This window comes from Rhinolophus sinicus, linkage group LG05, assembly GCF_036562045.2.
Source record: "Rhinolophus sinicus isolate RSC01 linkage group LG05, ASM3656204v1, whole genome shotgun sequence".
Lineage (NCBI taxonomy): Eukaryota > Metazoa > Chordata > Mammalia > Chiroptera > Rhinolophidae > Rhinolophus > Rhinolophus sinicus.
This window is the reverse complement of record NC_133755.1, coordinates 24,651,235-24,678,042: the sequence shown is the minus strand read 5'-3', so window position 1 is coordinate 24,678,042 and position 26,808 is coordinate 24,651,235. Positions and strand designations below refer to the sequence as shown.

The 26,808-nt window shown below is 34.2% G+C and overlaps 1 protein-coding gene and 1 pseudogene across 2 annotated transcripts in view; both read left to right on the top strand.

The window, feature by feature from the left end:
• The window catches only part of STRN (striatin), an 80,633-nt gene extending 55,001 nt beyond the window's left edge, over positions 1-25,632 (top strand). The window contains exons 8-19 of one of the 2 annotated variants that reach the window (XM_019741959.2): positions 2,270-2,380; positions 4,518-4,604; positions 5,065-5,208; positions 7,739-7,875; positions 11,101-11,276; positions 12,945-12,992; positions 14,011-14,132; positions 17,075-17,242; positions 19,080-19,220; positions 23,170-23,277; positions 24,416-24,502; positions 24,594-25,632. In XM_019741959.2, the coding sequence (XP_019597518.1) occupies positions 2,270-2,380; positions 4,518-4,604; positions 5,065-5,208; positions 7,739-7,875; positions 11,101-11,276; positions 12,945-12,992; positions 14,011-14,132; positions 17,075-17,242; positions 19,080-19,220; positions 23,170-23,277; positions 24,416-24,502; positions 24,594-24,763 (1,499 nt within the window). In that variant the 3' untranslated portion in view covers positions 24,764-25,632. The remainder of the gene's footprint in view (positions 1-2,269; positions 2,381-4,517; positions 4,605-5,064; positions 5,209-7,738; positions 7,876-11,100; positions 11,277-12,944; positions 12,993-14,010; positions 14,133-17,074; positions 17,243-19,079; positions 19,221-23,169; positions 23,278-24,415; positions 24,503-24,593) is intronic. The other variant, XM_019741966.2, reaches the window with a different exon arrangement.
• Positions 6,537-7,082, top strand: LOC109452774 (small ribosomal subunit protein eS12; annotated as a pseudogene).
• Positions 25,633-26,808: the final 1,176 nt, after the last annotated feature.

The following is a 26,808-nucleotide window of genomic DNA, read 5'->3' as shown; positions in this document are numbered from 1 at the left end:
TCTTTATCAGGAGTTTGTCTTTATGTGTTTTAGGATTTTATAATTCTAATTCAAAGCATTTCACTTTAAAGCAGTTAGCTAAACTGGATTGCAAATGCTGTGTACGTAGTTGAATGAACATTTAAACCATGTTAAGTTCTTCCTTTATCCTTCCCCTACCCCACTAAAAAAGTGATTACACTTAGGTTAAGAATTTCCTTAGTTTCTGGCAAGTAAATATCTTCTATGATCTTCCATTGCTATTGTTATTATGGGTCTAGTTAAGATTATGATAAGGCTACTTTTTTTTTTAAAAGCTGAAGGTATTTTAGGATCCAAAAGCCACCCAGTTTAATTAAGACCTGACTAATGAAAATTAACATTCTTGATTGTTAGAATGTTAACAATTAAACTGGAAAAGAGACTCTTTCTACTATTGATAGATTATAGTTAGGTTGATAAAAATTTTTTTTTTTTTAATTGTGTTTAGTATATTCAGAAGCCAAATAAATAGTTTTCTAAAACTGTGGATTAAAACCTGTTAAAAATAGATTACTGGTTATTCTGGTTCATTCTGGTTTATTCCAGTCATTCAACAAATATTGATCAAGTGCTGTCTATGTGGCAGATCTCCTAGGTGACAATCCCTCCTCCTGTTGTCCCTACAGTCTGCTAGTAATGGGATGCAGGCAGCAGGCAATTAACATGATAAATGATACGGTACTTCAGAAGGTGATAAATGAAATGGAAAATAGAAAAAGTATAATAGAGTAAAGGAAATAGAAAGTGCTGGAGTCAAGGTTGGGTGGAGGGACAGGTTACGATTTCAAATAGGATGGTCATGGTAAGCCCCATTGAGAGGCTAACATTTGAGGAAAAGACTTGAAGTTGATGAGGGAGTTAGTCATATGGTATCTGGGGGAGGAGTGTTGAAGAAGAAGAAATCCAGAGCAAATGCCCTAAGATAGCAGCAATCCTGGTATGTTTGAGGAATTCAAGGAAGCTAGAGTGGGTGGAGCAGTCATTCTAATGTAGTAACCTAAATCATGTAGGGTAATGTAGACAGACCACTGGTGAGATGGGGAACCATGGGAGGGATTTGAATGGAAGGGTGACATGATATGACTTTTTTTTTAAAGAATTGCTCTGGCTGCTATTTTGAGAACCCAGAGCAACCAGTGTTGATAATAGACTTAGTGGGGAGAGGGGACAACTATTGCAGTAATTCTAGCAAGAGATAGGGTGGTTAGAGAAATAATGGGTAACCTGAGTAGTAGTCAGATTCTGGATGTATTTTCAAGGTAAAGAAAACATTTCCTGAAATATTTGACGTTGGGTGTGAAAGAAAGGGAGGTCTTTGGTCTGAGCAAATGGAACTATGGAATTGCTATCAAATAAGATGGGGAACCCTGTGGGTGGAACAGATTGGATGGGAGAGATTGGGAGTTTGGTTTTGCATGTCTGGTTTGGGATATTATTTTGACTTCCTAATGGAAATATAGAGTGAGCAGTTGGATATATGAGTCTTGAGTTCAGGCAAGAGTTCTGAGCTAACACGTAACATTTTATGGTATATAAATTATTTTACGAGCATAGTAAGTATAAAATATACAACATTCTTTAAGTATTCTTCTCAAATAGTGAAAATTAATGATTGAATTTCTTTTCTACTACAAGATCGGTTTCCTGTCTAAAGAATTTATAAACTAGCAAAGAATTTAGAAACTAAATTGTTTTAAATTTTGGATGCAGGTTGATTGACAGTTAACAAGTGCTCTTTATAAATCTTGTAAAATAAAAATGATTATTTGTTGATAAATACATGCCAAAAATATAAAAATTTTGAAATGAAAAGATCATTGAAGACTATATAATCTCTTAATAATAATCTTCTCTTGCTACATAAATTAATAAAAAAAATTTTTGTGATTCATTTTGTGATTCAATCCTAATCAAATTCAAATAATTGGATGAAAATGAGGGGTGTCAATTATAGCGTTTTGGCGCTTAATTTACTAAAAGTCACTCAAATCTTTCAGGTTCTTTTTTTCTATGTCTTTAGAAAGAGAAATTTAATAGTATTACCCAGGAAATTGAATTGTTCACTGTCTCTTATATACTACCTTTTGTGTGACATATATCTAATGAATAAGCAGTAACTTTTTTAAATTAGTGATACGAAGGAGGAAATAAATGGTTGTTATGTCATTCATTGACGTAACAGTGAATTGACTTAGAGTGTTCAATATTTTATTTAAAAAGGCTGTTTCATTTGTTTCACTCTGTTTAGAAAAGGAAGACCAGTGTCTCATGCCCGAAGCTTGGAATGTGGACCAGGGAGTAATTACCAAACTCAAGGAACAATACAAAAAGGAGAGAAAGGGGAAAAAGGGGGTGAAGAGTAAGTGGAAAACATTGTATCTATAAGTCATAAATCTTGCCTCTTCCATATCCCCCAATTTTTTTTCAATGTTTTCCTAAAACTACTTACTCTTTTTCTTTTCTACTCCTGACCTCTTTCCTTTTCACCTGCTCTCAGGGGTTGAAATTAAATGGTTTGCTATTTAATTATGAACTTAAAAAAAAAGCATAACTGTGCATATGATTATGGAATTATAGTATGTCCCAATAATAAATCCAGAGCCTCATGAGAGTATGGAACTCGGTATTCCAACATAGTGATAATTTGATTTTTAAAAAATATATGTGCTTAATTACAGTAATGAGTTTTCACTGTTGACAACTGTAGACAATTTTAAATCTCATCTAGTATGACCCTCTCTCATTCCACCAAAATTATTGCTTATAATTTCATAAATTGGAGACAGAAAGAAAGTTAATTTCTACCCCTGAATATTCTATATGTTCATAATACAGTTCATTTGCTCTCTCCACTATATGCTATACAGGGCACAGAGTCAAATACACAACTTCTAAAATTATTTTCTAATTAAAACTTTTGACCAATTTCATTTATAATATTACCAATTAGCTTTTTTCTTTTCGATAAAATGTGTTACATAAAAAAAACAGAACTAAAATGAAATTTCTAGCCCTGTGAATCATATAAGAGTATATACAATTCATTATGCAAATTATTAATAAAGTTTAGCAGTAGATCTAGTGAAGCATGTAAAATAGAAATACAAAAGCTTTCAAACATCCCTGAAAACCTTCTTACACACCTTTCTAGGAGGGCAAGGCTAAGCCATCTCCTTGTGTTTCTACTCTCTTTGACTATGTGAACATGGATCTCCCTTTTATGGCCATAGGAATTTCTTCCTTTGGGGTATTAAAGTGGTGTAAAGTGAGAATAAAATCTAATTTAGGGAAACGTGTTTAAGAGTTGCAAAAGACTCGAAGGATATACTTTTTCTTTTTTTTATTTATTTTATAGTGGTCCTAAGCCTTATCAAAGACCAGTCATTCCTGCTGGGATAGTCTTTTACAACCTGGTAGTTACTGAGAAACATATAAATCTTTATTTAAAACATCTTAGAATTTACAAGTATTTAGGTTGAATGGATAAAATCAGTGACCATTATTGATGATGTCATTTGATGCCTTCTCATTATAAATTAAATCAATGTAAATATTAAAGCATCAGAATATTTTGTACATTTTATCCAAATATACTGATAAAACATTTAATCTGAGCAAACAATAGTGAGGCATGATTTGTTACGGCTTTTCAGAACCGTGACAAAACCAGTTATACTGAAGTTTTGAGGAAATATCATACAAGAGGAAACAAGGAGAACATTTGAATTTTCAGATTGACTTAAAGTTGATAAATTTAAATCATTATCCTACAATAATAGATGTCTTGAAATGTAAAAGATCTTTAGGTTGGAAAGGGATCCAGGACTTATGTGGAATCCATCTACTATTACATTGATTATTCAGTTCTTGTCAAACATCAAGGCATCGCTGTAGTTGAAATTTAGCACTTAAGGTCTAAAACTGCACCATTTGACTGGAGTGGTATTCCTACTAATAGAAGCTATTAGAGTTCCTGAATCTGAGGATTATGATCAGTATTCAGGTATAAAGCATGTAGCTTTTTAGTGTGTCAAAGAAAAATTACAGGGGGAGAAATTTTAATGTCTTTACTGAAGATAGAGGGACTATATAGACTGAGGAGGTTCAGCACATTTTGTTTTCATTGACAGTTCATCTTATCTTGATTAATGGTAATCTGGGAACAAGTGAAGATGATAAAAACAAAACAACTGAAAGACGATAGAAAGAGAACTGAAGCAAAGCTTTGAATTGAAAAAATGAAGCATTAATTTATAAGCCACCATAAATATTTTATTAATTAAACTGTTTACTCATTGGAAAAGTTGAGTCCTTTTAATATGGTCTAGTAGAAATATTTCCAGTCAAATTGTGTACTCCAGTCATACTGTCTTGAAATATATTTCTAGGTATTAGTTAAAATTGCTTAAAAATAGTTGTATTCTTTGCTGGTATAGGAAAAAAACCATAACAGACTATGGGTAAGATTTTCCCATTCTTAATTAAACTTGTAACAGGAAAAACTACCGAAGATCTGTTTCAGCCTCTATCCTATATAAAACAGTCAAAACAGGGATGTGAGAGAATGAAGAATCAAGTTTCAGGTAAGTAATCAGGGCATGAGACTTCACCTCGGGTACCATAGCTTCAGGTTGTAAGGCAATGAATAAAAATTTAAATGAACAAACAAAAAGGAACATTATTGTTTAATTTGGTACATGGTAGTTTCACACTCTGTGGTATCTGTCTACATTTAGAGTAATATGCAAGGATTATAGGATAATATTTTTAATGGTCAAAATTGTACATGAACATTATTTCTCATGCAAATGGTGATATATTCTAGTAGCTTAATTTTTAAAATATATGTAAAATAGTCTTTTCAAGAAATAATAAACCTTTAAAGTAATTTGAAAACTTGGAAAATAATTACTTTTTAATATAGTACGATAGCTTTAAAGGTGAATGTTGGCAGATGTGAATAAAGTTTATGGTACCATTTTGATGCAGTTCGTTAATTCTATTTCCTCTTTTTTGTTCTCTTCCTCCTTTTTTGGGGGCTAGGACCCAATAGGTCAAAACTACAAGATATGCTTGCTAATTTGAGAGATGTTGATGAACTTCCCTCATTGCAACCATCTGTGGGTTCACCTTCCAGACCCAGCAGTTCCAGGCTTCCTGAACACGAAATAAATAGGGCAGATGAAGGCAAGTACTTAAAAATTCTCCAGCACAAGAAACTCTTGGATATACATATCTAAATTCAGTTACTAAAAAGGTCTCTCTAAGAAGAATTATATTCTACAAATGTTTGCTCTATGTATTATTCCCCAAATGTAGGCTTTCTTACATTCAGTGGGGTTTGATTCCAACTTCAATCTTTAAGACTGAAAAAGGGTGCATAAACTAAACAACCAACTCTACATTCTAGTTTAGAATATGTGTGCAGTTTCAGAGAAAGCTATAGTCTGTGTGTGCTACATACATTTTTATTTTAATCATTCAGAAGGCAGCACCACACATAAGAAGCATGACAGTCTGAAGTTCCAAGGAATCTTAGCTCTCAGATGCCCATTATGCTGCCCCTTGTTGCTCTCTCTTCAGCCCTTAAGTCTGCTGGCTCAGCAAGTGGTGTGTGTTTGCAGGTTTTACTTGGCCGTTTCTAGAGCATTAGTTACAATATCCCAAACAATGTGTATGATCACATCCAACGAGTCTTAGTCTTTTTTTTTTTGAAGAGTCGTTTGTATTTCACACCTGAATAAAATTATCTGAAAATGTTAGAAATGAAAACAAAACAAAACAAAAAACCTGGTTGAGGACCTAGTGTTATAGTCTTGCATGAATCATTTGGTAGAAATTTTGGTGTGAAAACTGCTTTTCTAATTTAAACAATTCCCTCAACATTAGTAAATGTTTGGAATTATTTGAAACCCCCCAGCAGATATATGGTTTGTTTGGGTAAAATCCATTTTTATTATTGCTGTTTTATTATGGTGGTTTAATTTATGCTTTACTTCATTCTGATAAAGATTTTAAGTAGAGTTTCTGCTACTGCTATTTTTAAAAGCACATAACTATTTTTTCATTTCTTCAACAAATATTATGAATGAATCAAAAATTATAGGAATAAATCTAAAGCTGAAAAACACCTTGTAAATCTACTTTTCTGCATATGCTAATTAATACAGTCAGCTTGTTTCTCTTAAGAAAAAATTAATTTATTTCTTTAACAGCCAAAGTTTAAACTACTGAATTCATCTAGTAAACTCACAAATGTTTGTCATCAGTAAAGTAACCACCTCTAGAAAATTACTGAAAGACCACCTCTGACAGTTTGTCAGAATAATTTACGTTTACAAAAGGTGACATTTTATTATTGACCAAATTAAGTAAAATCTCTTTTAATTTGGCATTTTGCTTTTTAACTGGTTCTTCTATGATGGTGGCTGAAGGGATTAGATTGGAGTGTCCAGTGTTGTGAAGTAAGGATATTTAAATTGATCACAAAGTAAATCTGACATCGTAAAGTACAATTGGTAGCTAAAGAAAGTGTTCAAATGGACACTTTAAAAAAATTTCTTTGAGCCCTCCCCCATGGAGTAGCACGTGGTGGAGGCTTAGATGCATTCAAGATTTGGCTCCACGAATAACCCACCTCCATGGCCCAGGAAGGAATTGTTGCTAGAGGTGTAATGGACATTAATACTGCTTACAAGAGGCGCTAGACCACCCTCGTCCGTAATGGCCTAACCACGTGGAATTCGTGCAGCTGCCCAAGGCCTTAGGTGCCCAGCCCATCTTTGTGTACATACATCCAACTGCAGTGAACCTACATACCTCAAGTTGGTGGAGGCCCTCTGTGCTGAACACCTAATCCGCCTAATTAAGGTGGACGACAACAAGAAACTAGGAAATGGGTCAGCTTCTGTAAAATCCACAGAGAGGGAAAGCCCCGCGAAGTGGTTGGTTAAAGACTATGGCAAAGAGGTTCAGGCCAAGAATTCCATCGAGGAATACTTCAGCTGAACAAGTAAACTTGGCTTTGTTTTCTTAATTTCTTTGAAACAAACATTCTTAAATGAAATATAAAACACCTACAGAAAACTGCTGAAGTCACGGGTGTAGCTCAGTGATTTCTCACAAAGTGAACCAACCATGTCAGCACTGCCTGGGCCAAGAAGCACAACTTGTCCAGGGCCCAGGAGCCGTGCCTTCTAATCCCCACTCCACCTCCCTCTTCAGAGGTAATCCTCGCTTCTAGCACCACGCACTCATTTGGCCTCAGATAGGTACATTTTACAGTTGTAACCATTTTTATTTGAAATTTCCTGTGTTCCTCCAGGTTATAGAATTAACAGTTTTGTTCGAATGAGACCAGACATGTTTATAATTATGTTTAATATGTTTGATACATGTTTAATAGTTGATCAAAATAATTGGGTAATTAGCATGAAATATCAAATGAGGAAAATCTACTTTCATTGAGTCACATTATGTTTCTGTGTAGTGAGAAAGGACAATGGACATTAGATTTGTTTCATGTTTTACTTTTCTAATTAGATGATAACCTTTAGCTATGGTTAAGATATGGAAAAAGCAGTTCTTCAGGATTTTCTGCTCACTGAATTTTATTATGTTTAAAAGCATTTTAAAATTATCTAATGTAGACATGCCTTTATGAGACTAATTGTTGGCTCTCGAGAGGTTTTTTTATGTTTCTTTTGTCTTCTTTCAGTGGAAGCACTGACATTTCCTCCTTCTTCTGGGAAGTCATTCATCATGGGAGCAGATGAAGCCCTTGAAAATGAACTGGGACTTGGAGAATTGGCAGGCCTTACAGTGGCCAATGAAGCCGATTCGCTAACTTATGATGTGAGTGGTAGTTTCATTTTTGTTGTTTTTACTCATTGTTTTTAAATACAAAGTTAATTTTATAGGAAAAGATGGCAATAAAGAAGCAAAACTTCACAAGTATAGAATTTGGTTCATTTTTTTAATCACAAACTTTGAAAATGTGAATATATTATAAAGATAAACAATAATATTTTTCACATCATATAGAGATTAAAACTATGGGGTTTACCTAAATCTGTAAGTCAACATAGCTTGTTTATTGGTTTTAGGTAAAGAATTCCCTTTTCCATTACCAAGTTTGGATTTTGTTTTACGTTTTAGGGCATCAGTGACTAATTGAAATTCATACCTGCTGAGGGCATTGTTTATCTTGCTTCTTCAGTACATCATAGGTATCCTGCTGAGAAGTGATTTTAGCTGTTGTTAGGCAAGGATATGTACAGGATACTTTACAGGTAGTAAGGCTGACCCATCAGTGATTTGGACTCAAAATCTTTATGCATCCTTCATGCATCCCAAACACAGTTGTTTTATAAATGCGTTTATAATTGTTTGTCATAATCAATTGTCAGAAAATTAGCTGCATATTTCACAAAGTATTTACAACCTATCTTATCTCTTCATTTAAAATCCTCTCAGTTTGCCTCTTGCTACTTCATTATCTTCGTTGGAGGATTCATTATAGTTCCTGCCACTTGGGGGATGTAGTGTGGATGCCTAAGCAGACCAAGGATATGATAAGAAAGTACTCCGAGGAGAAACCCTCACCACTCATTCCATTTTCTGCAAATCCAAAACTCAGTCTCTGTGCTAAGTCATTTAGTAAGTGTTTTGGGTTCTGCCTCCAAAAACAGCTGAAATCCGTATGCTTTTTACCTCCCATCCTAGTCAATTTTTTTTCTTTACCTGGAACTACTATAATAACCTAATCAAAAGGGGCTCCTTGTACTCTATTCTCCACTTCTGTGAAACAGATTTTTTAAAAACCATTTCTATTTTCACTGTTTTTGTATCCTTATATTTACATCTGTCTTTTAAAAACACCATTTAGTTGACTTGTTTTTTTCATCGAACCTTTGACAAACTTTTAAATTGGAGCATTTAGTCCATTTCTTTTTAAAGTAATTATGATATCTTTGGATTTAAGCATGTCATCTATTTATGTCACCTATTCTATGTTCCTTTTTTCTCTTAGTTTTGCCTTTATTTGGATTGATTTTTTTTATAAAGAGACTTTTTTTTTAAACATACATTCATTTATTTTTTTTATTTTATTATTTTTTTGGGGGGGAGAACATTGGGGAACAGTGGTTTCTCCAGGACCCATCAGCTCCAAATCGTTGTCCTTCAATCTAGTTGTAGAGGGCGCAGCTCACTGGCCCATGTGGGAATCGAACTGGCAACCCTGTTGTTCAGAGCTTGTGCTCTAACCAACTGAGCCATCCGGCCACCCCTGATTATTTTCTTTATTATTCGCCCCTTTCCCCCATTATTTGGAGTTTATACACTCTTCATTACTCTTTTAATTGTTACCCTAGAGGTTACCACACACATCCTTTTAACCCTGTTTGAAAAGCTCCCACCCTACGTATGTGTCATTCTTGTGACATATTTTATTTCTCTATACATTTATCTGTAGTCTTACATGAAGACTTGCCTTGGGGAAGATCTGTTTCCAGGCTTATTCATGTGGTTGTTGAAAGGCCTTGGTTCCTTGCTGGTTATTGGCTAGAGACTGTTTCCTCACCACATAGGCCTTTCTGTGGCTTCATCCAGTGTGAATGCCCTTGAAAAGAGCGGGGGCGAAAACATCCAAGATGGAAGGCTTTATAACCTAATTGTGGAAGTAATTTGTTCCCACTTTGTTAATGCTATTGGTCACACAGAGCAATCCTGTAATGTGGAAGAGGACTACACAAGGTGTAAATACGAGGAGGTGGGGCTGATTGGGGACATTCTTAGTGGCTGCCTACCACAGTAAGACATTCAGTAGGAATCTGATTGTTCTTACATATGAAAACCTTTCAGCTCTTTAACAAGACAGATAGGAGTCAACTCATTTGTTCCTCCCACCTTCCTTCTCCCCCTCCCCGAGGATAACTAGCTCTAATTCTTACAGTAGTTTCTTGCATAGTATGTTTTGTCATCTCTTATTGCCACAATTGTGACATGTCCTATCCAAATTTTTCTGCAGGTTTTTAAACTTCTGGGTTCTAAATTATAGTATATATTGAGTGTAGCCTCTGAAGCCAGACTGCTTGGGTTTGAATCCAGACTCCTCCACTTACTAGAGGGCAAGTCACTTAACTTCTCTTTTCCTTACATGTCTAGTCTAAAGTGGGATAATGTTAATTCCTACTTCATAGAGTTGTGAGGATTAAGTGAGTTAATGCATGTTAAGTCTTTTGGGTAATATTCAAAATAATAATGCTCAAAATAGCGTTTATTGTTAGTATTATGTTGGTTTTTGTCATTGTAATTATGGTAATATTTCTCCAGTGTGTTTCTAATACTTGTTTCACTGTTATTTACTTAAATCTAGCATGATTATTAGCCTTGGAGTGTGAAGAGTTCATACATGGTGCTAGTGTAAAGTCAAACACCAACCTCTTTAGCTTTCCTATGACTTGGAATGAAAAAAATAGTCCTTTTTTTCCTTTCAGTTGTTGAGATGGTGTTTCTATGGAAGAAGGCAACATAACCATGAGTGTATCTTACCAATGGAATATTTTTTTGTAACATCTGATTGTCTCTTCTAATTTTAACATTTTATGTTTCTGGTCTGTAAAGTTTGTTGAAAATATTTAGCTCTTGTTAGAAAATACTGGAAATCTCAAAAGTATGATGATATTCTATGATATTAACATATTTAAAGATAACTTAGTTTTTCAGCTCTTACCCTAAAATTAGTTTCTATACTATAATTTAGGTTGAAATTACTTCTCTTTTTTTAAATCATCCCAGTGAAGATGTTTTATGTTATTAAATTATTTGATACTTTTTTTAATACTGAATTATGTTACCTGTTTTCTTATAGCATTCATATTTCTTCAGAGAAAACCACTGTTGACATATTGCTAATTTTGCCTATTGATTTGGTTATTTACATTTAAAAATTGTTGTTTTGAAAGTTGCCAAAATGGGATGGTTTAATGACAAATCAGCAAAAATTATGTTGAAATATTATTTTTTTCCTCTGTCGTAACTAAATGTATAGTCATCCTTTTTTTGTTTCTTTAATAGATAGCAAACAATAAAGATGCATTGCGGAAGACATGGAACCCTAAGTTTACATTAAGAAGTCACTTTGATGGCATTCGAGCCCTTGCTTTCCACCCCATTGAGCCTGTTTTGATAACAGCATCAGAGGACCACACATTAAAAATGTGGAATTTGCAGAAAACAGCCCCAGCCAAAAAGTGAGATATTTTAACTATTTGAGTATTTTAATTAACAGATTTTCAATAGAAAAATACTCACTTTATTATTTATTATTCCCCAAATATCTCTTCTAGTTCTTCTTCACCATATCACATAATTTAGACTGTTTTTCTATTCATACTGACAATCGAATGTTAGGTTGGAAAACTAACACTTAGGGAAAAATGGTATTATCTGATGGTTTTCCAGGATTTGTGAATCCTGATTACAATCCTTATACAGTGTTTTAACTGTGTCATATTTAGGAAGGCTTTTCCTTTGTACTGAAATTTTCTACTGTTGTTGGAAACAGGTCTAGACATGTTTAATCATCAACCACCCACCCCATCCTGCCCCATTGTTTACAAGGTTTGAAGTTGTGGAGTAGAAGGGAGGGAAGGCTGATTGGGAGGGGTGCAGGGCTTCTCTTTGATCTGGTCTTTTGACCTTGACCCTTGAGGTACTTTTCCATACCCACCAAGATGTCTAGACTAAAAGGCAGTGTTGTGGCCGTCATTTAACTGCTAGTCTTGCCTTGCCCCTTGGTCCCTCTCTAAGCATGGGCAGACATGAGTTGGTATAAACCCTTTATATATAAACCCAGGACTCACCAAGCTAGTCCTGACCCCACTTGTTTGGGTCTTTATTGAAGCTCCTCTCCTTTCTTCCTTGGGTCACATGGTCTAGAACCCAGTATCTGCCAGCAAGGGCCCATCTATAGTGTCAGGCATTTCTGTTTTTAGAAGAGTAGAAATGAACACCAAATGGATATTACAGAAGTTTTATTACTGATAGAGAAAGGATATCTACTTCCCAGTTTAAAAGAGATCAGTGTCATTCCTGCTCTGAGTCATACATAGACTAGGTAAAATACTTGATTTATCAGTCTTTATCAGTTAGCTGGACCAGATCTTGCTAAAACCAAGTGAATCCTCATTTGGATCAAGTATCTTCAGCAGAGAAAAATTATTTCTTGGTTATAAACTGTGCCTTTTGTCTTTCTTGTTCTTTGGTCACAGTGGGTATCACGTTAGACTAAAGAATATCAATGTGTTATGATATATTCTTGACTAAAATTTAGAAAAATATTGAAACAAGTTTCTTGCTGGTGATAATACTTGCACATGTAAATAATAGTGGCCTTGAACTTAAAACTTTGGAAATAACTTGAAGAGAGAGATCATATGCTTATAAAAAATTGCAGTACAATGTAGAAAATGGTAAATACTTGACTTTAAATCCAGTTTCCATTAACAGTCATGGCCAGTTTAGGCACTGTAGAGTACTCATGTACTCAGTGTTCTGTAATGAATGACCTGATAACTTGGACAGTTTCTTCTAGTATCAAGGACAGACATAGTAGCCCTCATAGAACCACAAGGACATTGAAGTACCATTTATTGAAATTCTATGTGCATGGTTCTGTACTAGGCTATTTTACTTGTAGAATCTCATTTAATTCTGTGAGTATTTGGTGTTATCCCTATTTTTTTGTTTTATTTTAAACATAGAAGAATCTGAAGTTCCAAAAGATTGAATAATTTGCCTAAAGTTTGTCAGTTAATGACAGAACTGGACATTGAATCCATAATTTATGATGTAACTCAGCCATACTGTTTACTACTGAAACTTAAGAGTGCTAAAAGTCCTCTCCCTCTCTGATTTAGGAGTACATCTCTTGATGTGGAGCCTATCTATACATTCAGGGCTCATAAGTAAGTATGTGCTGTTTCTTTTTTAAAATATCAACATCACTGTAAATCAGCCTGATTAGAATATTTTCTTTTCTTTTACTTATGTATTCATGTTACTTATTTTTGTATTTTGTATTTAGTAGCTTTTTTAAAAAATAATTTTTAAAAAAACTGGCAGATAATATAATGTTAAAAACAAGTTTATTACTACCAAACAGGAATCCTTGCTGACATTAGATTTTGTTTGCATGATGTTTGAATGACATATATATATATATATATATATATATATATATATATATATATATATATATATATATCTTTTCAAAGATATATATATATATCTTTTCAAAGAAAGTTGAGGAAATTAGATTTAAATATTAGAAATCCTGACCTTTTTTCCCGTAAGGATAACTTAGATAAAAATATCCAAGAATTGTTTTTTTATTGTGATCACATATTATTTGCTTTTCTTGTTTCCATTTAAGCTTAAGGAATATACATATACATATTCACTTGATTTAGCAGAGGGATTAGCATACTTTTTGTATAAAGGGTCAGATAGTACTGTGTTTCCCCGAAAATAAGACCAGATCTTATATTAATTTTTGCTCCAAAAGAAACATTAGGACTTATGTTCAGGAGATATCATCCTGAAAATCATGCTAGGGCTTATTTTCTGGTTAGGTCTTATTTTTGGAGAAACATGGTAAACATTTTTAGTTTTTTTAGGCCACATATTTCTGTTGTATATTCTTGTTTTCAGTTTAGTTTAGCTTTGTTTTTCAACCCTTTAAAAAATATAAAAACCATTCTTAGCTTAAGGACTGTTCAAAAACAGACGGCTAGCTGGATTTGGCCTACATGCCATAGTTTTTGGTTTGGCAGAAGAAGAAAAATGAACAATGCTTTGATAGTATTTTTATTCATTGTACAAAGCTGAAAAATAGAAGCCATTTGAATACTTAAGTATTGTTATTTTTAGTAAGTCCTATTATCAGATAATTTTTGAGACCAGAAATTGATTTGAATCTCCCAGAGGTCCAGTGCTCTGCGTGGTGATGAGCAGCAGTGGCGAGCAGTGTTACAGTGGTGGTGCTGACGGGCTCATCCAGGGCTGGAACACCACCAACCCCAACATCGATCCCTATGACTCCTATGGTATGTGCATCCCCAAGGTCTGCAACCATAAAATGGTTTCTTTTCACACAGTTTACATAGCGTGCATACGGAGAAAATGAGATAGTTTAGAAAATAAATGGGTAAAAGGGAATCATGTCTTTATTTTGTTAAAAAGCACTCCTGTATTTAGGAACCAATTTGATATATGATGCTAAAAGAAAAAAGAAAAAAATGTATTTATTCTTCCTGATAAAAACTGTTTCCACCACCCAAAGTCTTATTAATTGGAGATACTGACTTGCTGGACAACTGTTTTCTTTATCTTAGGCATCTGAACAGTACTTGGTACATTATTACTAATCTGCAGTCATAACTTATCACTAACCTTAATAAACAACTTTGAGGGAAAGCACATGTTGGCATCATCTTCTTGATCAATTATTGGAGGGCAAAGAGACTAATTACTTTTCAAGTCCATGGCACCAAAATATTTAAAAGTCATTAAAAATTAAGAGGTGCCCTTTAATCTTGGGACTACTACCATGAAATACAGATCCTTATTATAATGTATCACTAGCTATTACTGTAAATTTTCTAGTAAAAACTGGTTTAGGAATTGACTATATTGGTTTCCTCTTAAATTCTCAAATGGTACGAAGTGTCATATTTGTCATTAAACCATATTTTATTTTATCACTTTAGTTTAATTTTACCACCAAATCTAAGTAAAGATAAGAAATTTAATATCCAAACTTTTTCCCAACATTTCTTTAATAAGCATTTAACATATGTTTTGTGAAAGGTGAACTTCCTCTTCCACCCAGTTCTCTCACAGATTTATCTGTTTCATGTTTTTCCATATTTCCGTTATCTGTGTACAGAGGATCGAGCAGTTGTCCTCATCCTGTCCCAGGCCAACTCTTCCCTTTTTGCTCTTGACCTCATTCTCTCCTTTCCTTTGAGAGTGCACTCTCCCCCCGCCCCTTGCTTCCATCTTAAGTCTTACCCTCTTTGTTGTCTTTCCATCCCCTCAGCGTTTAAGTAAATTCAGCTATCCCCCTTCCTGAGCAAGGGGAAGCCTTTTCTGGCTCCATTTCCCTCTCTGGTTTCTGTTTAGTCTCTCTTTCCTTCATCATTTTTGTCTCTTTGATGGTATTGTCTAGAAAACACTAGTTACCAATTCCATGTCCTTTTCCTGTGCACCATCCCCGTGCTTTCTGTCTTCTGGTTATACCACTTAAATATAACAAGATTTTCAGTGACTACCTAATTGGCTCCAAGGGGTATTTTACAATCTTTATTTTACTAGATATATTGGCTATCTGAAACTGTGGACCACTCCATCCTTTTTGAAATTTGTCCACTATTGATTTTTTTAACATGTAACACTGACAGTTTCTGTTCTCTATTCTTAAACTCCTTTTATTTTTCTCATCTTAAATATTGACATCAAGGCTCAGATTCCAATCCATTCTTTACATTGTCCACATATCCTTTGGCAGATTGAAGCCACTTCTGTAGTTTTATATGTGGTTGACTCACAAATCTCTTCTTTACGTCTCAGACTGCTTACAGAACATTTCCAAGTGGCTGTTTCCTAGTCCATAAATCCCCACAGTGTTATGTTTCCTCTCCCCTGTATTCTTTGTTTGTTGGTGGTGCTACTAGACTTAGTCAAATTAGAAACATAAGAATTCTCCTTGATTCCTTGTTCTGTTTTACTGTCTATACCTTATTAATTACCTAGTCTTTTTGATATCACCCTCTAAATATTTTTTGAATTTATTCCTTCTGCTTTGTCCCTTTTACCACTGCCCTCACTTGGGTCTTCATCATCACTCTCTCAGTCTACTGAAACAGTCCCCTTGCTTTCTTCTTGATTTTATCCAGCCTGTTTTCACTACAGTCCGAGTTACCTTATTACATACTTACTTCACCGTTCTGCCCCTGGGGAACCCTTCAGTGGTTCCCTATTGCTTGGCAGATAATTTCCAAGTACCTTAATATGTCTTAGGAATCCCACCATAAAACAGTCACTCTCATCTCATTTACTTCTTGCCTCAAACTTCATACTTCTGTGATACTGAATTGCTTATAAATTTCCTCACATATTATGCTGTTTTTCCTTCTGGGATTTTGTAGGTGCTGCCTCCTTTGCCAGGTATGCCTTCCCTCTGTTCTTTGCCCAATATCTCTGCACTCTAGGTGTCATTCTCTTCAAGAAGCTTTCACTCATCCCAGTTTCTCTCCATGTAATGGGTGTTTGTCACTATTATTATACTTATCACATTGTCTTTGGAGGACAAGGATGGCAGTGTGTCTTAATCATCTGTGTGGTCCCAGCATCTAGCATAGTGCCTAACACGCAGTGTGTCTTCAGTAATACTTTATGGGATGGCTGTGATACAGGACAGATAACCACCAGTGACATTTTCAACTTAACATCTGTGAGCCATCTTGAAAGTACCACTTCATAGAATCATTGTGAGGATTAATAATTAAAGTTTCCAATTTGACTTTTATCAGAAACAGTGTTAAGTGATCCTCTCCCTGCCTCTGTCCTCCCTCCCCCATGTGCACATCATTCATATGTAAGTTACTGCTCTTTGAGAATTTGGAGATTCTGGAGGCCTCAGTTCATGTCCATTATGTCAGAGGCCTGTTGCTCCCAGGAATAACTGCCATTCATAGTATAGTTGGGTAAGTGGCCTAAAGGAGTCTATCCAAAGTGCTGAAGGAGGTCAGAGGAGGGAAGGATCTCTGTTTACTTCCTCAGGGAATAATTTATAAATTTAAAATTCTCCATTTGTTTTTAATTATTTCCAAGCCTGTTTTTAATTATTGCAGCATTTCAGAAGAGTGATAGACACTAGGAAGCATGTTTTATACTGTTACCGGGTGCTTTTTTCCCCTCTGTAATCTAAGTATCTTTATAATTGGTTTTTCTTCTCCTGATTTTGCATTCTTGCTGTTCGGTATAGATCCTTCTGTTTTAAGAGGCCCTCTGCTAGGCCACACCGATGCAGTCTGGGGTTTGGCTTACAGTGCAGCACATCAGCGTTTGTTGTCCTGTTCAGCAGATGGCACTCTCCGTTTGTGGAATACAACTGAGGTTGCTCCAGCCCTAAGTGTATTTAATGATAATCAAGGTACCGTACTTTTTAAAATTATTTTGCTGACTCTTTCATAAAATTCTAAATTATCTAAATTATGTCTTATTATAAAAACAAACATACAAATAAATGGTTCCAAAAATTCTTACTGTTCAAATTTAATTTGAAGGGTTTTGAAGTAGTGACAATATATTTATTTGAATTTCCAACATATGTGTAATTTAAAAAGCATAGTAGTTGATAAAAGAGCACATCTTAAAATTTTTTTTATTGATATGAGTTATATGTAGTACAAAACAGATATTAAGGATACATTTTAATGAGTTTGATAAATGCATAACTCTTCATCAAGATACAGAACGTTTTCCTCACCTCCCCAAAGTTCCTGCATGCTTCCCAGTCAGTCTGCTCTCCCCATTCCCAACCAGTTGTGATTTCTGTCATCATAGATTAGTTTTGTCTCTTCTAAAACTTCATATAAATGAAATCACACAATGTGGACTCTCTGTAGCTGGCTTTTTACTCTCACTATAATTTTTTTGTGATTCATCCATTTTGTAGTTAAGTATCAATAATTTATTTTTATTGTTTAATAGTATTTCATTCAACCACAATGTGTTTATTCATTTACTTGTTAATGGACATTTGGATTGTTTCCAGTTTTTCACTATTATGAACAAAGCTGCTATGAACATTCATGTTTTTATTATATGTGGGTAAAGACCTAAAAGTAGAATTGTGTGTTTAACCTTATATGAAACTGCCAAACTTTTTTTCAGCGTGGTTGTGCCATGTTACACCACTGACAGCAATGTATGAGAGTTCTAGTTTGCTCTACATCCTTATTTACTAACATTTGGTGTTGTCAGTGTGTTTAATTTTGCCCAGTCTAAAGGGTGTGTAGCAGTATTTCATTGTGGTTTAATTTGCATTTCCTTGGTGGCTAATTATTTTGAGCATATTTATGTCTCTATTAGTTATTAATATATCTTCTGTAATATACTCATTTTTGAACTGTTAGCTTGCTTTAGTTAAATTTTTGAACCAAATGAAAAAAATCAGATTATATTTATATACACATGTCATTTTATTTTTTTATGTTTATAAATAAGCTCCAAGTTTTAGCCAAGCTTTACCCTATTCTAGGATGATAAAAATACCGTCTTTATTCCTGAGCTCTCATAACTTGTGTCTAGGTTTTGATGAGTTGCCTGCATCTGATATTTGCATGACTCTACCAATAACAGTTTGAATTTTACTTTTTAAATTCCATATTTTTGATGAATTAGAATTTATAATGATATGGGCTTTTAAAATGAATTCTCATGTTGCCACTCTAAGCCCCAGGTTGAGGTGGAAGCAGCAAAACTTGTCGTACATACATGTTTTCCATTTTTTTCCTGAATAAAGGCCAGTATTCATATTATTTATTTATTTATATATGTGTATGTATGTACATACATGCATACATTTATTTATTTATTTATATTACTTATATTATATTTATATTATATTTATTTATATTATTTGTATTATAAGCATTCATAATATTTATATATGTGTATGTATGTACATACATACATACATTTATTTATTTATATAGGTGTATGTATGTACATACATACATACATAAATATATATCTGAGTAACACATAAAAGATGTACTGAACAGGTAAGAATAATAAAATAGACTAGGGCTAAAAGAAACCAAAGAAGTAATCTCCATTGAATGGCTATGAGCAAATTCTTATTCTAATGTCAAGCCTTACTTCTTAAGAAAGTCATGCAACTACTTGTTTTGCTATATTTTAAGCACACTGTCAAGTAGACCCTCTAACTGCCATTCTCTCTGAATATGTTCTGACTTTTTTAGAATTGGGAATCCCTGCCTCTGTGGATCTAGTGAGCAGTGACCCGAGCCATATGGTAGCATCATTCAGCAAAGGATATACAAGCATCTTTAACATGGAAACTCAACAACGCATTCTCACTTTAGAATCCAACCTAGATACAAGTATGTATACCAAGTCTAAATAGTCCGTGTTTGGCTCAATTTTTTAAACTTTATCAAAATTATCACTACTGGAGTCAAGTATGAAAAATACTTGTCATTATAAAGTCTTCTGCCTCTTAAATCACAGAACACAGTTATTTAGAAGGATATAATGATTTACAATTGAGTTTAAGACTTGGGAGTAAAGTTTATGTACATTTATAACTATACTATTTGAAATAGCATTTGAGCTATTCCAGATAGAAGTCAAGTTTAATTTAAGTCTATTTTATATTAGTAATATAATTTGACATAGCTTAGTACTGATTAGAATATAAATCAGGTTATGCCTTTCAGAATCCAAAATCTGAGGCTTCTTATTGGATACAGGAAGTCAGGAAATAAATAATTTCTCAGATTATGAGGAAGATATTACAGAATTTTTTTGGCTTGCGGCTCTTTTAACTATTGATTGCTTAATCCAGACAATGACTGTTTAGGTTGCAGTTGATAGAACTACATACACATATATTGTTATTTTAATTTGCAAACTAGCTTTAAAAATAATTATTCCATTCTTCATTCCATTTTGGTTTTCTTCATTTTCTCTTCGCAATCTGTTGTCCTTTGTGAGAATTGTTTGGAGAAGTAAGCATGAATAGAGCTTTGAACTATTTGATTGTAAAAGAGAGAGGCAAAAAAATCAAATTGAGATTATGGCATAGGAAAAAAAATTTTTTGCCAAGAAATATAGGTTTTTAGACTCTCAGTAAATTTAAAATTTATGTATATGACCTAAAGCTATAGTAGTAAAGTAAAAAAACCAATATGAAATTAAGAAGGATGTGAACATTTTTGGAATTACCTTCAGAGATTGTGGTCAATTCTTTAAATGTCCTGAGTGGTAAATGTTGATTTTTAGTGACTGCTACAAATTAATCCAACATCAAGTCTGGTGGACGAAATGATTAATTGGACTAGGCGATTCCATTTTTTTCCCCCAAGATGGGTGAAAAAGTCAGGCTATAGTCATCTGACTTTTTGCCTGATAACTGGAAGCATTTGCTGAAGAAAACTGCAAGAGTATTTTGAGCAAAGGCAGCACTATTAGAATAAGTTAAAATTATTTTGAGTTAAAATAATACGTCCTGAAATTTCCTAAATTATCAATTTGATTACTTTAGAGTTGTATAGAGCAAACTTAAGTTAGTCTTGTATTCCTTTCTACTGTGACTGCCCTTTAGCTATTTATATTTGGCTATGTTCTATTCTGTAATTTAGCAGATGCTGTTTTAAATTCAAATTCAGACCAAACATATTTCAAGGGAAAAGTGAATTTCATATAGAGTTTAAAAGGATGAAGACTTGTTAGAATCAGATTAAATTATCCTCTTTCTCATTGAGGTCAATTGTGGTTTCACTGTGATAAAGTCAAAGGTAATTGAAGCAGGTAATTGGGTACGTGTGAACCCAGTGAAAAGGCAAACCATTTGTAAGCTGCAAGCTGAATATGAACATTTAGAGAATTGTTTTAATTCATTGTTAGAATAAAGCCTGGTAGGCCTACAGTTTATGTCTAGTGTTCTTCGCATTTTGCCTACTTGTCTGATTTACCATCAAGTGGAAAAGCTTCCTAACAGGTATTACTAAATAAGAATTTTCATTTGCCTGCGTCCATCATTTGATTTCTGTTGTACTTATTATATTCTAGATCTGAAAGTCATTGAAACTACGTAAACTTCTGTCAGAATATGTGGGATATTTAAAATATTTGTATTTTGTTGTTATTCTCCTGCTATACTTTAGAGAGGGTATTGCTCAATGGTGTGATATTTCTGGAGGGGAAAAAAAAATCCATAGGCAGAATTTTTTTTGGAGTGGGGGGTTAGCTTTTGATGGTTTCAAAGGCCTTCTACTCTACTTTTTTTAATTTTTTTTATTTCAGGTGTGCAAAACTGTAATAGTTAGACATTTACACCCCTCACAAAGTGATAATCCCCTTCCCCCAATCTACTACCCCTCTGACATCGTATATAGCTGTTACAATTCCATTGACTCTATTCCCTATGCTGTACTCCACATCCTGTAACTACATATATATATTAAATTACTGTTGACGTTCATTGTTATTCAGCTTCAGCTTCAGGTGTACAGCGCAGTGCCATAGGCTGAATATTGAAACTAAGCTCTTTACTTAGGACCATTTAAATTGAGTATAACTAATCCAAAGCTTACTCTGCATGGTCAAGTGACTACCTTCAGCATTGGGAAAAGACTATCTTCAGTTTTAAAGCTGTCATATTTCTAGGAAACATGAAAATCCAATGGAGCAGACTAATGCTACTGCTATTTTTAGCTACATTTAACTATTGTGACTATAAATTCATAATACCTATTCTAATATTAAAAATTATTATTAAACTCGTTATTTTGAAGTAATTTTTAATTTGCAGAAAAGTTTCAAAAGTAGTACAAGAATTCCTGACTACCTTTCACTAGATTCATCAGTTTTTAACATTTGCCACATTTTGTCACATTTACTTTATCATTCTCTGTATATGTGTATAATTTTAAAGTCTGAACCACTTCAGAGACATCATACTCCTATACCCTTAGATCCTTTATAAAATGTCATTCCTAAGAACAAAGACATTCTCTGACATAGCACATTACATGATCAAATTCAGCAAATTTAACCCTGACACAATGCTGTCGCCTAAGTTATGATTTACATTCAAATTTGCCAGTTGTCCCAATAATGCGCTTTAAAAGGACATCCTTTCCTTTCCCTGGGTCATGATATAATGATTTGTAAACTCTGACATGTCTTAAATTAGTGTTACCTTTATGTAGATTTCCCCCTTTTTTCTTATAAAAAGTATCTTAACAAAATCACTAATTAAACGTAAGTTCTTAGTTATTGAGTTCCTTTTGATAAAAGGCTTTGAGGAGGAACTTTTGATAGCTTAGGTAGCAGTTTTGGCAGTTGTCTGATTTGTGTGAGCCATCTGGTTGGGATAGAAGTAGAAGTTAGAATAGGTACTTTGTCACAGAATTTTGGGGGAGTCACAACTTTTTCTAGACCTTTGTTCATTCACTGTGATATGGGCCAAATGACACGTCCTGGCCTGCCTGTCTCATTATATAGAGAGGATGCCAAAAAATGTACACACGTTTTAAGAAATGAAGAAACTTTTAATTGTAATACTCAGTATATACCAATAACAAAAGATGAATAAAAGTCACGTTTGACTTCTGCAATTACAAGAGGTGCTCAGAGTGGTTACCATCAGTGTCCAGACACTTCTGATTACGGCGAACTACTGTTTGAGCATAGATAGCATCTCTTAAAATGTGTATACATTTTGTGGCACCCCGGTATATACTTGAAATCTCTTGAAAACTATTAAGTAGTGCACAAAAAGTAGTATTGGAATGCTGACTATTTAAAAAATCCAAACGTGGTAGGCTGTCAAATGATGACCGTTTGTATTACAGTGAGAAAGAGAAAATTAAAGTGTTAAGATAATCTCTTTGTCATGTGTATCATTAGATAACCATGTGATAAAGAGGTCTCTATCTAGAAATAATTGAGATTTAAATTTGGGCATTATCTACATGTAATTAATGATGGAACTTTATTAAAGTAGCAGAAACATCACAGAACATTGTAGAATGAGAAATGCCAGTGGCTCTGTGATAAGCCCTAGGTGGCACCCATTGATAGCAGGTGGTGGAAAAGGAAATTCTAATTTTAGGTACCTCTAGATTTGTCAGTAGAGAATTACTCAGGCAAGTCTCATTTCCTAACATTGAAATTATGAACACAATCGCAGAATAAATGGACTAAAGAAAAATTAAAGTCACATCATTTGCTTTTTCAGCCTCTTAGGTGAGTTTTCAGTTCTCTTTTGTGTGAAGAAATAGTAGCTTTACTAATTTGTGTTGTCTTTAATTTTTTTCTTTTTAGCAGCCAACTCTTCCTGCCAAATAAATAGAGTCATCAGTCATCCCACTCTTCCCATCAGCATCACTGCTCATGAAGACAGGCATATCAAATTCTATGATAACAATACAGGTAAGAATTTATTAAAAATTGATTGTTGTTAAAGGAAAAAAAATCTCCACTATAAGTAGGTTAAGTTCAGTGTCTATCAGTGGCTTTATTGTCAAGGAATAGGCATTGAAACACAAATACTCTCTCAGCTCAGTTTCTGTTCATTCCATCCAAATCCATTGAGAGCTACTCTTCGTGATCTCATGTAGAATCATCTTGGTTTATTTAATTATAAGTACGTGTTATATTTTGGCCCCAGAGCCAAGGTTATCACTAGGAACATAATGAAAAATTCATTCAAACACCAATAAAAATGATCTCTTACTGTGAGTATATTGGGGGAAAGTAGAAACATGTACTGTGGAAAAGTAGAAGTAGAGGCATATGATCATTATATTTTATTTGAAATTGTTCAAGTTTTGAATAGCCTTAGTGTTCAGATTGAAAACTCCTGAGTCATTTGGTTTATCTTATTCATTTTTCCATGGACTAATCTTTTCTGCATTATAATACTGACTGTTTCATCCAGATTGATTTGAATTGGGGCTTTCCCAGTTTTTATTGGATTATATTTCACTAGTCTAACGGAAATTCATGAGGAGTTGCGCTGGGAGGAAAACACTCTGTTAGCAGCCATATTTACCTGAGTATCAGTTATTGGCTTTGTAAATATGTTGACTTTTGCTGACTTTGCTTAGCTGCAGGTGATGGGTAATTTAATATTTTTAAACTTTCTATATATTGTTTCCCCAAAAATTGTAGCCAGGTTTTCTCTCAACACCTTAGTTATTGTCTCAATCTCTTCTTCTGTTTCCACAACCCATGTAATTTGCCTATAACTAAAGGATGCAAAGTAAGTGATTAGCAGTGTCTAAGTTCTAGTTAATGAACATGACTTAAAGGAATATTTGTGTAGAAATTACTAACTTTTGTGATTCAAAAGACAAAAATATGATCTGGAATTTGAGCTTTTGTTTCTCATCATGACTATGGCTAGAGTGGAGAGGGGAGACACTGTTGTTTTAGCTGATGAAAAAAGCTCTTGATGCAATAAGTACACAGAGAGGTGTGACTGGAGAAACCAGTGTAATGTTGTAGTTGGCATATATTCAGGATGAGGAAAGATCTTAATAAAGAGTAACAATCTCTTTTTCCGAAGGCAAATTGATCCACTCGATGGTAGCCCACCTAGAAGCCGTTACAAGTTTAGCAGTTGATCCTAATGGCCTATACTTGATGTCTGGAAGTAAGTACATCAATTGTGCATTATTTGTTTATTCTTTTTAATTTCATGTTAATGTAATTTTTCCTTTCAATTTCTTTTCTTTTGATAATAGGTCATGACTGTTCAATACGGTTATGGAACCTAGAAAGTAAGACATGTATCCAAGAGTTCACAGCTCATCGGAAAAAGTTTGAAGAATCAATTCACGATGTAGCTTTCCACCCATCCAAATGCTATATAGCCAGTGCTGGGGCTGACGCACTGGCTAAAGTCTTTGTATGACAGAATGCATCATCCTCACCTTCTAGCTCTTTACAAATAATCAACTGCACAAAAGAGATACAGAAGACCAGGGCAAGAATCAACCCATCCTGCCCTTTCGTTCTGCTGAAGGAGCACAGAGGACATTTGTTAAAGTATAGTTTTGCAATTCGTATACTGTTTTCTAAAACTAAGGTTTGTTCAGGTTGCTGCAAGCTCAGCTGAATCTATGAGCCTGAAAACTGTTTCAAATTTCCCCCAAAATAGAAGCTTTTATTTCTGAGGTTCTAATTCGCTAGGCAGGCCTGAGCGAACTTAAGTTTAGTTTGTCCCCTATTGAGTAAAGAGGGCACACTATGTGGAATAGTTAAATAGCATGGTGGCTGGGAATAGTAGAGGAAGAACGGGAAGTTAGACCTAGTTCTCCCCTGAGAAATCTTGTTAAACACAATAGTAGTCAAAACAGTAATCTTTACCATATCTATTGTACTAACCCCTGTGTGCATAATGACCATGCAGTGTTAAAATGAGTTTTGAATTTAGCAATCCTTTCAACTGTTCACATAAAGCACTTGGCAAAGCATTTTACTTACTAGGGGAAAAAAGAAATGCAATAATATGTTAAATATGTTATTATTTAGAAATGCTAAACAAATATTTAGTTTGTAAGCAGATTTCTATATTGTAATACATTTTGGAAAATAGATTTGGTACCATTCTAAAGTTTAGCTGTGAAAAACACTCATCAGTGTGAAGAGTAGTTGATAGAATCTGCTTTTACTAAAGGATTTAACTTATTCAGGTTTAAGATTCTGTTTATTTTTAAGGGCGAGCAGGGCATGTCTTTGTAATAATTTCTATTAATTTTAAAATTCACTTTATTCATGTGATATTTATATTATCAGAGTGATTATTTCATATTGATGAACTCTTAACTTTCTGGTGGTTGAAAAGATGGGAGTTATTTCCCAGTACTCTTTATCAAAACCCATATAACCATGCTTCAGATGATCTCTGCTGTTTCTTCTTTGTCTCTCATATTCAAATTATCTGACACCTATCAAAAATAGTTTATAATTATTATGTTTTAACAGTCCAAGGGGTATGGTTAACCTCAGGCAGCTGCTTTTGCAGATGTACTAAATAAAGCAAATGTTTTATACCCCAAAAGCCCTCCATTAGCATCTACAAGAAGAACTTCTTGGAAATCTGGATGGAAGACTTCAGTGCATATTGGATAAATAGCTCTTTCTTTCTCCCTACCCCTTCTCTATTGTTTAATGGAATACACAGCATGTTTTAATGGGCAGTGACTATTATTTCTGGGGAAAACCATATTTTAAAGGACCAGGGTTCCCTGGTCCTTGCCTGTGACTGAAATGTGGTCAGCTCTTAGGATTCCCATGACCTCATTCTCTGGATCTGGTATGTAGACCTCATTCCTACAAGTGTCCCACCTCTCCTCATGCACTCTTGTTTGCCCAAAATGTCAGAGACCAATCTAGAAATGAGAACTAAATTAATGCCCAACTTTTCAGCAAAATATGTATATAATAAACTCTCGGACTTTAAAAAAAAATCCATATTATAAATATTTTAACCTTTTAATGTAATTCCCACATTCCTATCCCTTCATATTCCATTGTCATAACAGTCACACTTCTGATGATATGAACTCCTGGAAAAAATATTCTGGTAGTGATGTGGATGAGAACTGACAACTTTTCTTTAAAATTTCTGCTTGTCTGCCTCTAAAATTCTGCAGTATACAGGCAAATTGTCTTTAAAGTTAAGGACCTGTGCTAAATTTACTTAATTGATATGCAGATATGCTTTAATACTTTGACACAGCTACCTTGTCATTTCATCTGTGCTTTGGTTAACAGTAGGCTCAAGGGACTCATTTGTATAATCAAATGAATTGACCTGAACATGTGCTACCGGGGCATATCTGAGTTACATACCAGGTGACAATTTATATTCCCACGCAGACACAGAATTCCACATCGTGATTGGTGAATTCCTCTTTCAGTTCTGCAGAGCAAAGAAGTGGCATTGCTAACCTA